Source organism: Microplitis demolitor, chromosome 8 (genome assembly GCF_026212275.2).
Source record: "Microplitis demolitor isolate Queensland-Clemson2020A chromosome 8, iyMicDemo2.1a, whole genome shotgun sequence".
Taxonomy (NCBI): Eukaryota; Metazoa; Arthropoda; class Insecta; order Hymenoptera; family Braconidae; genus Microplitis; species Microplitis demolitor.
The window spans coordinates 15,874,514-15,887,493 of record NC_068552.1 but is presented as its reverse complement, the minus strand read 5'-3'; the positions used below and the strand labels follow the sequence as shown (position 1 = coordinate 15,887,493).

The 12,980-nt window shown below is 36.1% G+C and overlaps 1 protein-coding gene across 1 annotated transcript in view; it reads left to right on the top strand.

Annotated features, from left to right (window-relative positions):
* The window catches only part of LOC103573115 (serine-rich adhesin for platelets), a 111,174-nt gene that overhangs the window by 89,845 nt on the left and 8,349 nt on the right, over positions 1–12,980 (top strand). Inside the window, exon 4 of the mRNA XM_008552012.3 lies at positions 8,493–12,930. Coding sequence (XP_008550234.2) covers positions 8,512–12,930 — 4,419 coding nt within the window. The 5' untranslated portion in view covers positions 8,493–8,511. The remainder of the gene's footprint in view (positions 1–8,492; positions 12,931–12,980) is intronic.

Below are 12,980 nucleotides of genomic sequence, written 5' to 3'. Positions count from 1 at the left end.
TACTTTTTATTGAAGATATTTATCTGATTTTTGTTGTATAGGAGTAAGTTGACATCAAGTAGTGACCTCGAAAATCCGGATAATCGCATTGATTCGATCGAAATACCATTAATTCGACTACGACTACTACTCCATCGGGCAAGAGCGTGTGCCCAGCTTCGGATTTACTGTATCAAAAGGTCGGTTTCAAATCGCGGTTCATGTTTATCGCAACATAAATTTAACAAAATCCTTCTCCCGAGTCAACTGAAATTCAAGCGCGCTCTCGTGAATTAAATTGAGATTTCCCCGCTGTTACTTTCTTTTTATATCCCACTAACGTTTCTTTAATTCATTAAATTGTCATCGTATAAGAGATATAAATAATGCATAATAAATTTAAAAATAAAAAGGTCATTTTATTCAATTTTCAAGTAAAAAAATAATAAAATACTGTTAATATAAAATAGAAATCCAACGGTCGTGCTATCTATAGAATATGTGCGGGCGAAATATGGAGGCTTGTAAAAAATGCACTTTTATTTTTATTAAACGGCAAATCTTTTACTTTTCACATATTTAAAAAACGTAAGACAAATTTTAAATTACCCGAAAAAATTTTGTTTTTATCTTTGAGCAAAATGGAGCACGATCAAAATAAAAAAAAATTAAATAAATGATCTTTTCTTCATATTTTTAAGGAAATTGAACTATTGATCCTTGAAAATATAAATCCTGGACGTTTTAAAATTTTTTTCTCAAAAATTTTTGGGTACTACAATTTATTCGATTTATTTTCGATTTTCAATATTTTAACTGACGTATATATATAAACAATATTCCCAAATTGTCGTCTATAAGATCTATATCCAAGTTTATAAATCCCTATCCCATTCTTTCGTTTCTCAAGGGATGAAGGAAAGGAAAAAAGTTTGATCTGAGTACGATTTCGATTTATGATATTATTTGCACCATTTTAAAGCATCATAAAACAGTCTCACATGATTGAAAACTTATCAATCTTTTTTACTCTGATATATTTTATCTATTTATATTCTCTTTTCTCTGTATTACCTCATTAAATAAATAATTTACTATAAGCAAAAAATTCAAGATCTATTTAAAAATGAAATTTAATTGAATAAAATAAACTTGAATAAATTACAACTTGGTCTGCCAAAATATGTGCGTTCAAAGAGTATAAAAGCCAAAATAGTAGGGTTAAAAATAAAGCAAAATTACTAACCAGAAAAAAGAATAAAAACAAAAAGTTTCGAAAGCTTTAACATTTTAAAATAAATACCAACAGAGATTAAAGTAGAGAAAAGAGAGTATAAACTAAAAGACTGACTCACATCTTACATTAGGAGGCATGTGTAACTGTGTAGTTGGCTTACTGCCAGCTGAAACCACCATCTCAAATTTTATCTTACCTGTGTATTTCCTCGTCTGTGTAGTTTAGGATTGCGCAAACAATTCACTACAGATTCGCGTAATCATTACTGCATTATTAACTAAAACATCTATTTCACACAAATTGTATCTGTACTCTAGCAAATACTTTTTATCTATTAATCATTCTCTACTACCTATTCCTATAGTTTATCATCGACCAGTAAATTATCAATATTAATTCAAATTTAACTCAACATATCTTTAATTAAATAATCTATTCGGCTAATTACCATCACTGGTTACTATAAATATAATATTTGTATATAATTTCCATATAATACAATTAAAGCCAGTTAGCGATGTACAATTGACCTACAGGTGTTCTAAAATTATACTCAAATAATAAATAATCACTTTGTTATTATTACGTCTATTTATTATGGAAAATTTTAATTTAATTTATAACGTCGAGTGATTCGTTGTTATGCAATTTAATTATATTTAAATAAAATTTAAATGCCAACAAGTTAGACTGTAATAAACTTTGTCAATTAATAATAATAATAATGATAAAAACAATAGTTTATTAATTATCCTGTATACTCAACATTCTCTTTTAAGTGCATTATAAATTTTTCCCTTGATATTTTATGAATAGAATTTTATAAATACAAACTGCTCTATTGTTTTAAACTTTACGCGCGCTTAAAAAAAGAATAAAAACAAAGAGCAATTTATTAACGGGCCAAAAAAATGTTGTGCATTAAAGAAAAAAAATGGTAACTAATTTTAAAAACTATAGTTTATAAAGTTGCAAAAAAAGTAAAATTTAATTAGATGAAATTAAAATTTTAATTTGGTATAAAATGATAAGACAAAGATAAAAATAATAGTAGGAGACAAAGCGAAAGCAAAGTAAGCATCCCTACGGCAAAATTTCTTTTCAATTTAAAACTATATATACTCGCGCGTCGACGTCATAACCACGTTGTCCTTGTCCGCGTCGTCGTCATGGTCTTTTCAGTGCTTCAACTTCTCACGTCCGACAGAGGTCTCTTCTGCCGTTACAGACGTGCAATAAAATCGTAGTGCAGATAGGTAGATAGAAAAATGACAAAAAATGAGAATAAGAACAAGGTAAAGCCGAAAAGAAGGTAAGAAAGTCGTCGGTGAGAGGTCGACGACTCTGTTTATCGAACGCCCTGACATTTTTTATTCTCTATCGCTTTTTCATTTTCATTATATCTATTTCTCTTTTTATAATAAATAAATAAAAAAAAAAAATTATTCCCTATCTATATATCCATACTAAATATATACACATATTCATTTACTCAATATATATAGTCTTACATCTTTTACATATACTCTGGTTTCTTTGCCAATAATTCTTATTCTCTTTTGTTCTTTATCTACCTGCGCATATTTGTCGACGATTTGCATGATCGAATCCGCGCGCGTATCCCTGTTTCGTTCTACACTCCGTTTATAAAGTATATATATATATATATATATACGTAGCTCGTAACGCCCCGGGTGCTGCTGTGTGTGAGCGTGCTAGCTCGCAAATCACGGTGAACACAGAAATTTATTATCCTACTCTTTTTCTTATACATTCACTTTTATTTTTATTATTATTATTTTAGTAGTTCTGTTACAAACTTAAAAACTACTTTTAAAACTTATTTATTTAGTATATTATTATATTAAGTTTATGTTTACTATTTTGTGGGGTTTTTGATGCTTGATAAAATACTCAAATATAAATAAAGTATAATATGGGAAAACTTGGAATTTTTTTTTTTTTTTTTTTTTTTTTTTTCAAAAGTAACTCTAAAGAGCTCTTAACTCGTTGAAAGACTTGGAAAAAGTAGAAAAAGTGGAAAAAAATATTGATGGAAAAACAATGTATTGGTGAGGAAGGCAATGTCCCAGACCGCGGCCTTGATTATAATTATTCTGATGAAAACATCGAGTGTAGTAGAGAAGAGAAGACTATATACTGGTATCGGGCACCGCTAGCCGTGGTTTGGTTCGCCGCATAAGTGTAGGTGTCTTGGGTACGCGGGCAGGAAATTAAATGAACGAATACTCCACCTACGTGAACTCGGGCATCGATCGTCTGACAACGAGAACATGCGGTCTAAGTTGTTACAGTATATTTATATATATATCTATATAAAACACTGGAATCTATATTTTCCACACTCGGGAACGCTGAAGTTTTATATTGGTTTTTTTTATTTCCAATCTTCAATATTCCATGATGTACTTGAGGTAAAAAGAGATATTCAAATAAACACGCGATCAATCGTTAAATTATTTTGTTATAAAAAAATAATAAAAAGAACGAAATATGAAATTTATGTTAACAGGTAGGCAATAATAATTCCTATTCAAAAGAATACTTGAGAAATTAGTCGGCAAGACCTTGAGTACTTGTTATATTTATTTATACTTTTTTAAGTATAGTAACAATAATTTAAAGGTAAAAGTACGGTAACAGTAGCAAAGCCATGGAGAATGTCTCAAGGCTTTTCACCAAATGACCGGCGTCATTGTGAATAAAAAAGAATGAATAGCAACGGATGATGAAGCGCCGTATACAGTTGTATAACTCTTTTTTTTATGTTTATTTTTATTTTACTGTTCTTATTATTGCCATTATACTTCCGCATGTTAGTAGTTGGAGTGAAAAAAAAAAGAACGGATGTTGTCGAGTGTCTGATGTCAGCTGCTGTATGCCTATGACAACCGAGTGAAAATTCCGATGATAATCCTCGTTAAATTACCTTTACCTTTAATGTCGGGTAATTTCCCTTCTGTCGTTTGCCATTATATCTAAATACTTCCTTTGATATATTATATATGTATATATACTTCGCTAAGAGATAGTTTGTCATTAGCACCAATGTGCTAACGACACTTGACATTTATTATGAGGAGCTGTTAATTAAGAAATATTTTCCTAATTTTATAAAATTATAACAGAATAACTTTAAATAAAATTTTATCGTCTTGAATAAAATTAATAAAAATTCAAAGCCTGACAATGCAAAGTTTGATAAAAATATGAAAAATTGACTTTATAAAAACACGGCGTATCCATTTAAGAAAAATGACAGACGTTTTTTATTTTAACATAATGACTTAGAGTTATATTCCAGAGTTATTTTCCATCCTCTACCACCCTCTAAGAGCGTATACTCTATACCTATATGCAGCGACACCCTCATTTCTTTGCCTCTTTCTTTCAGCATTACTTAAACTTCACTCTCGTGACCCCATTGCCACCCAGCGCGCGTTCCGTCTCAAGAGGGTCGTTATCCCGGACAACAAGAGGTTTAAGAATAAAATCGAGCTCTCCACGATTAACTCAACACTTTACACTGTGGTCTTCTTTTACTATTTTTCAAAAACCAAATACCTCACTCACTATACACACCGAAACAATAAAATCTTTTAGCTTAAATACTCCTTCAGCGTTTTTCCCTTTCATACATCACGATGACTAAAATTTATTTAGCTTTTGTTTGTGTTTTACTATCATATATTATTTTTTTTTTTTTTTTTTTCGCTAATATATTCTGAAAAGTTTGGTTGTAATAAATCATCAAGTGTGAGAAATGAAACGGGACTGTAAGAGTTGGTTGTCATGAGTCTTCGTCTTTAAACGACTTGAGAATACAGAAGTAGTATATATAGTTAAATAATTTTAATAGGAGTAGTACAAGTAGTAGTATAGTAGTAGTAGTATAGTTGAACAGTAAAGAAAGGAATGAGAAATTCCACTGACACATAGTGTAATATAGATCATTCTTTACTCAGTACACCGAATTTCTTTGAAAATCTTCACCTTACATTCTCATCTGCTCTTATATATCTACCAAGCGTAGTTAACGTTAGTCCTTTTACACTCGTTGCACTTCTTATTCGTTGATATTAAATTTCTTTATTGCTATTTAATGATAAATAAAAAATTAACTTTATCAGAGTAATTTATTTTTCAATAAACTGCACTAAATAACCATGATAATTTATTGCCGAAAAAAGTTCAATTATTTTTAGTTTCACATACTGTCATATGTAAATTAAAGATAAATAAACCGCGGATAAAAAAATGTTCATTTATCTGTATAAGGTGTTTATAAATCACTTAAATTAACTTGACTGGCTCTGAGAAAGACAGAAGGGAGATAGGGAGAAAGAGGCAACGAGAATATTTGCACGGCGATATCTCAGTATGGAGCTCAGCATCAACAGAAGCAGCCAGTCAGCCAACATCAGCCGCAGAGAACCTGATGTTAGAGTGGGTCAGGGAGTTTAACTGAGTAGTATAAGTCTTGTGTCTGTGGACATCCTTTACTACTCCCATTAGTCTTATTGCAATGCTGGCTCGGCAATTCACTCGACAACATAGTCAAACTTGTCTAGACAAACCCGTTTTCACCAAGTTACAACCGCAAAACCAAAGTATTAAGACTCCTCATCTAAAATCTTACACTGACAACATTTTCTTTATGACAAATTTTTGTTAATTTTTTTTTTTTATCAACATTAAAAACCTCATATTGATTTTTATACAGCAATTTACTTCACCATAAACACGTTAAAAAACAAAACAATAAAAAAGATAAAAATAAAAACGTAAATCTTGATCATTTTGTCTCTTTTATCTGTTTTACTGTCTCTTCAAGTTGATTTCCCCACAGACTAAAGCTAGATTTCAAAGTCGAACTACAAGAAATATTTTTTTGTTTTTTAACCTTTTTTTTTTTTATTTTTATTCCCATCTCTTTTCTCTTTTGGCCTTTATCTATATATCTATTCGTTTATTTCTGCACAAAGTATCCTTTGCCTCGTTCGCTTTAAACAAAATTGTCGACGCGCGTTTTGCTCACTCTACTATTGAATTGTCGAAATTGTGTACTTTACTTTCTGGCTATTCAGTTGTTATAATGACGAGCTTTTCAAACAATTTATTACAGTTTTTTAATTGAATTGTTAACTTCCGCTGGCTGTTATCCATGTTATAAACTTAAGTAATCCTTATATTTATTTCTACTCCGCTCAAATTTAAATGTGATTTAAAGATTCAATAAATAATAAAACAATTTTCGAGTATGCACAGTAAAAACGTTGTCGGTATAGATAAGATAAATATCTTTTTCTCTATGACTTTCTGATAACTCATGGATTTCTCGCTTCCTATTCACACCCTTCTACCGCACAACTTCCGTTCATATCGACGGCTTTCTCGCGTTCTCTATCTATCTATCTATACATATATATATATACTACTTTGGTCTACTCTACTGGTTACTACTATATCCCGCTACGCCGATGTATACCAACTCCAGAGTACTATGTACGTCTCAATGAACCGCAACACGATTGGCAGTTCGATACGTCGGCCATTGAAACGCAAGATAAATCGAGCTGTCGACAACTTCTTCGTATTATTTTTATTTTTATACCCTACTTCGTTGTTTTCATCTTTTTTGCGTCTTTTATTCTTATCCTTTTATTTTTTTCTTAATTCAAATTTATCTTATTTACACAAATTAACTCTTAGTTTTTAATTTATTATCGCAAGTGTTCCACGCAAATATATGAAGTAACAAACCACAGTTAATTAGATCAATTATTGCAAAAAAAAACAAATTCTAATAATATATACACAAAACTGTTTGTATAAAAAACAAGAGATTAATTAATATATAAACATTTAAGAGTGAATTATTATTATTTATTTATTTATCTTTTTAATAAAAATGAACACCCGTCAAAAATTAAATGAACCATTGAGCGGCTCGTTCTCTTTGTTTTGTTAACTGTGAAATTATTTCGTATTTAATTAAATGGAAGCAGAGGTAGTAGAATAAAAGCTTAAAAAAGAAGATATAATAAAAATGAATAACGTTAAATAAAATAAAAAATTAAATGAAATAAAAAACAAACAAGTTATACCGAGTTTAACCAAGTGAAAGCGTGTCACATACTCGAGGGTTGAAAGTCACACAAAAGTATAAGCGTGTATAGTTAACGAGATGAGCTTTAGTTGAGCAGTCATTTAGATTGTTATCATTATATCATTATATCATTATATCATTATATCATTATATCATTATAACCAGCCCAAAAAGGATTTAACGTTTTAAACTATACATGTTTTTTTACATACATTATATTTATAAACTCGCGTACTATTCAATCTCACACAAAACAAGTTCAGTTATTCAAGCAAACTTTGCTTTAAATCGAGTTACTCTTTCATAGAAGTTAGCGACTACTTCACAGTCTTTTTAATTCATGTTGAATATTAATAAATATAATTATGAATAGATATTTTTTTAGACAGATCGATTGAGACTCCCGTAATCCTATAGATGATGTTATATCTGGCAAACCGAAGCAACTCGATTAATAAAGTGAAATTCTCGTGGTCGAAAGTGTGTCCCAAAGTGAAATAAAAGAGTATAGCGGGTTGCGGGAGTAGCGACGTGTAGCGGAGTGTGATGTGAGAGGTGGATAAAGCAGCGTGAGTGAGTGAACGCGAGGTATAATAGTAAGTGTGTGTGTGTGGGTAATATAACGAGAAAGAAAATAAAGGATAGTGATACTAAGAGTATACAGTGGAAGCTTGCGTGAACACGACAAGACAAATACAAGAGGATGAAGATTAATGTTGCCTGACGCGACCATGGCACCAGTTGTCTGTCTCGTGAGAAACTATCTTTCGGCAGTGCACCCCCCGTGTTACAATTCCGACCACCACTCGACCCTGTATATATACATACTGTGTACCGTACGCTTGTGATTCTACACACATAGTTCGATCGATCTCACATCATACTCACTACACACACACACACACGTTCTTCTTCTTATCTCCCTTTGGTTTATTACAGCGTATATAACAATGCCCACATGTCACCAGAAATTATCTCTCAACATGACCCATGTTATGACCAACTAATAGACATTAATATAATGTCCATCATCCTTCAAATAATGTTCCCCTTTTGACGCCTTATGTTATTAATTAAAAAAAATTTTTTTTTTATTGATAATATTGATAATTAAAAGTAATAATTTTTATCTATTTTTGTCAACAGATCCGTGAGTCGGCGTGACATGGATGTGAGTTTCACGAACGTGTTAGAGGGGGCTCGCCAGTACTTTCAGGGACTGCCCGCGCCAAGTACAACAACAGTACCACCGCCATCCTCATCGTCGTCATCGTTGTCGTCATCATCGGGTCAAAATAACGAGAGTAATGGCTATACGAGCCAACAGAATTCTAAAACGACCTCGAGTGATTCAAGGTACGACGAGAATAAATCAACAATTGGGACGGATAATAGGGACACTGATTCGTACTGGAGTTCATCAGCAAATCCAAATGAGTTACGGTCAATTGTCGAGCCGTATCCACCTCAACCGACGCGTGTTGAGGTACCAGACACGAGGCCCGACGACGGGGGACCCGAGCGCACAGCCAGTCCCAATACAAGTTTAACGGAAATGCAACCACCAAGTAGGCCTCAATCGCAAAATATTATTGCCGCAAGTCCGTCCCCTCAATTACACCAACTTGAGCCAGCACTTAAACCACCACATTCACCGCCCGTCTATCAGCAGCTCAATACTGTACCGAGATCCTCCTCGTATCGGGCCTCTGAGATGTTTAATTCACACTCTAATTATCATCACAATCACAATCATCATCACCAGTCACCTACTACTACTGGTGGTGAACGTCCGCCTTCCGCTCCGATAGCTGCTGTCGCCGCCGCAGCAGCAGTAGCACAACGGACACAATATTATCCACGCTATCATCATCCGGATATTACTAAAAGTGCTCCAGCCCCTTTCTCGCAGAGCAGTATTTATCAATCGCCACAAACGGCTACTTCTACGCCTTCAGTGGCTCCAATTCAACAGCAACAACAACCACCACAGCAACAACAACAACAACAACAACAACAACAACAACAACAACAACAACATCAACGACCATCGCAAAGTAATGTAGATACGGATCATCATAGACTTCAAGATCAACAACAGCATCAAGCGTCTAATTATTCATCGTATCAAGAAACAAACAATCGCGACCAGTCAAACCGTCCAGGACTGCCACAAAATTCTTACAACCAGCCGTCATCATTACATCATCCATTGGATGGTACGCATTCCGTTATAGCGGCCTCTTCAAATCCTTGCAGTCCACGAAACGGCAGTCAAAGTCACATTCCTTCCTCACACAATCATCCGGGGCACATACCGTCTCCGCATTTGCCAGTGGCTTCGGTTCCACCGCCTCCGTCTCTGTCCTCCGCACACGCCGCACCTCATCATCATCAACACCAACACCAACAACACCTGCAAAACCAACATCCTAGTCGAATAAGCACGTCATCCCATATCACGTCTAACTCCTATCCCCGAGTGACAAATCCCTATCCGTCTACTCATCCTCCTTCGCCTCACAATTCAATGGTAAATCAACAACAAATGCTACCACCCTCCTCATCATCCACATCATCATCGTCGTCGTCGTCGTCATCAACAACATCGAGTTATCATACAGCAACGACGGCTTCACCTCACGAATCGAATCATCATGCCAGTCCATCACCACAGCGACAATCACCGCACGTTACAGTTGTGCACAACCCACACAACGCCATTTCCCCTCACCATACAACTCCCTCTCCTCATCACCACACTCCCTCACCCCATCATCATACTCCCTCTCCTCACCATCATAATACCACACCCTCGCCCCACAATACCGGCAACTTTCAGCCTCATTCGCCAACCTATCCACCCCCGCCGCTACCAACACGCTCACCAGCTCATCCGTACGGACTTACAGCCGTGTCGCAGCAACATCATCGACCGCCTTCAGCCAATTATCCTGCCAGCGCTTATTCGCCGCATCAGCAGCAACAGCAGCAGCAACATCAGTCTTCGTATCATTCCTATCAGAAGAATTCACATAGCGGCGTTTATTCTCAATCAACATCGCGATCACAGCACCAACAGCAACATCACCACCAGCAGCAGCAACAACAACAACAGTATGCTCAACAATCGTTGAATCAACCTCCACCACCTCTTCTACCACCAGCATCGACGAGCTCTACTGGCAATCATGTAAATGGCGTTTCGCCTTATCTAACATCACCCAATAAATCAACTGGTATTTACAATGGTGGTACTATTGATCCAAAACGAAATATTACGATTCCAGCTAATCAAATTACATCTTATAATAATAATAATAATAGTAATAATAGTAATTCATACCGTATGCCGGCAGTGGTTCAGCGAAATACCAACACGCACAATTTACCCATTGCTGCGGTATCGTCTTACCACTCAAATAGAAACTCGAGAGAAGCTATTGGTAAAGCTCAAACTATTTCACGACAACGTGCATCCATGATTGTACCGAGTAGTAGTAGTAGTATTAATAATAATAATAATAAAAATACCATTAGTAGCGGCAGTGGAAACAGTTCAGTATCACAGTCAACGGCACATTCTCCCAGAGGAGTACCTACGTCAGACTATCAATTAAACTCGTCATCAAGTGTCATTCATTCGGCTACTACCACAAGCTCCAATTATAATAATAATAATAATAGTAATATAAATACGTCATACAGTGGATCGAATTACAGGAATTACGCGACAACTGTAGCACCGAGTCACCATGGGAATTCTAGTACAACAGTTACATCAATTGGTGTGCCAGATCGTTCTTCAGCGCCGTCCGCCGTTACAACAGTACACGCACGCCCGTCTTCCGATCCACTATCAAGAACCACTGGTGCTTACCATCATCCACCATCGTCTTCATCGTCAGCATCAGCCTCATCATCAGTTTCTAATACGACTGATAATTATCCTTACAAAGAATATTCCTATGGAAATTCATTGCCACCTACAAGTAGCCAATCAGCAGTGAGTGGGATAAGATCAACACCACCACCAAGCTCGCTTCAAGTAAACGGATTACCTCTACGGAAACGAGAATCACCACTCGACTTATCTGTCAAGACTATAAAAACATCAGCGGACTCGACTGCCCGCGATGATTTGGATAATGGCTCCGCAGACAAGCAAGTTAGCAGTTCAAGTAGCAGCAGTAATTCGAGAACCACTGTTGGTAGAAATAACATGCTCCCACCACCAGTACAACCAGCCCGAGTAACTCCTTACGTTACGTATGACTCGAGAAGAAACCCCGTTGCTTCAAGCTTACGGCCGTCGACCCCACAAATGCCTGTTTGTGCGCCGAAAGTCGACTTTCTTCCCAACTTTAACTCGACGCCGCTGCAACGTCATCATCATCATCATCATCATCAGCCACTACCGCTACCATCTCAACAGCTAAGTCAACAACAGTCCAATCACATGATGGAAAGTCCAATGCGTCGCAGCTCATCTCAACAGCATCTATACGTACCGCAGCCATCTCAGCATTCAAATTCTATGCCCTTACCTCACATGTCTACTTTCAAAAAGACTTCACTGCCTACCGGTACTCCATTGTTTGACAACAAAGGACCCTTAACATCATCTTATTCAGCGATTAACAGCGACTCATCAAATAGTTCACGCTCGTCATTCAGTAGATACACCGCAACAGCCGATCCAGCCAGACCACCGGCATTGCCGGTTCATGATTACTCACCGTCCGATAATAAGTATTATATGGATAGTAGAAGTAAACAGCAACAACATCCTCACCAACCTTCTTATCATCATCCACATCCACATCCACACTCACATCCTCATTCTCATCCCCACGGGCCTCCTCCTCATCATCATTATCCGTCGAGTGTACCGTCGGCGACACGTGATCGAGTTGCTGCAAAACGTCCCGGCGAATCGATGTCGATGGGTGGCAGTGAAACTGGCGCAACCGAGGCCAAACAGCCGCGTCCGGAAAATTGGAAAATGATTATTGACAAAGAGTTGCAACAAAAGTTGGAGAAAGCACGTATACTGCACGAGCAGCAGAAAAGACTTGATGCGACCTTGCCGCGAGCGATGCCAAATGGAACACTGGTGGCGCCGTCTTCTTTTAACCAAAGGGACAATCCTGTTTGTCCGGCACCACCAAAGAAACACACGGGTTTCTGTGATAAACGGACTTACACTGAGTCCACTAAACTCCCAAGAGATTCAAATCCTATACCCTACAGCAGTAATAGTAACAACAATAACAACAGTACAATGTCTCCTCATCCGGGTGAAAAGTCGTCTCATATGAGCGCGGCTCAGTCCTCGGGGCAACCGACAGCTAGTCAAACGGCTTATCCTTCTACTGGTTATCCGCGCCAGGGTCTGAAATCACCTTACCTCAATCTATCACCACAATCGCTGGATCAACCTACTAGTAATACCGGCGCAGACAAACGGGTACTCAGCTTATTGAGAAATAGCCTTGAGAATAAACAACAGCGAGAGGAACAGCTCAATAACAGTCAGCAGCCTATCCTGGTTAATCATAGCCAACAAAGTTTTCAAAACAAGGTAATTTATTTATTCATTTTGAATTATACTTGATAAAGCTAATCTTTAAA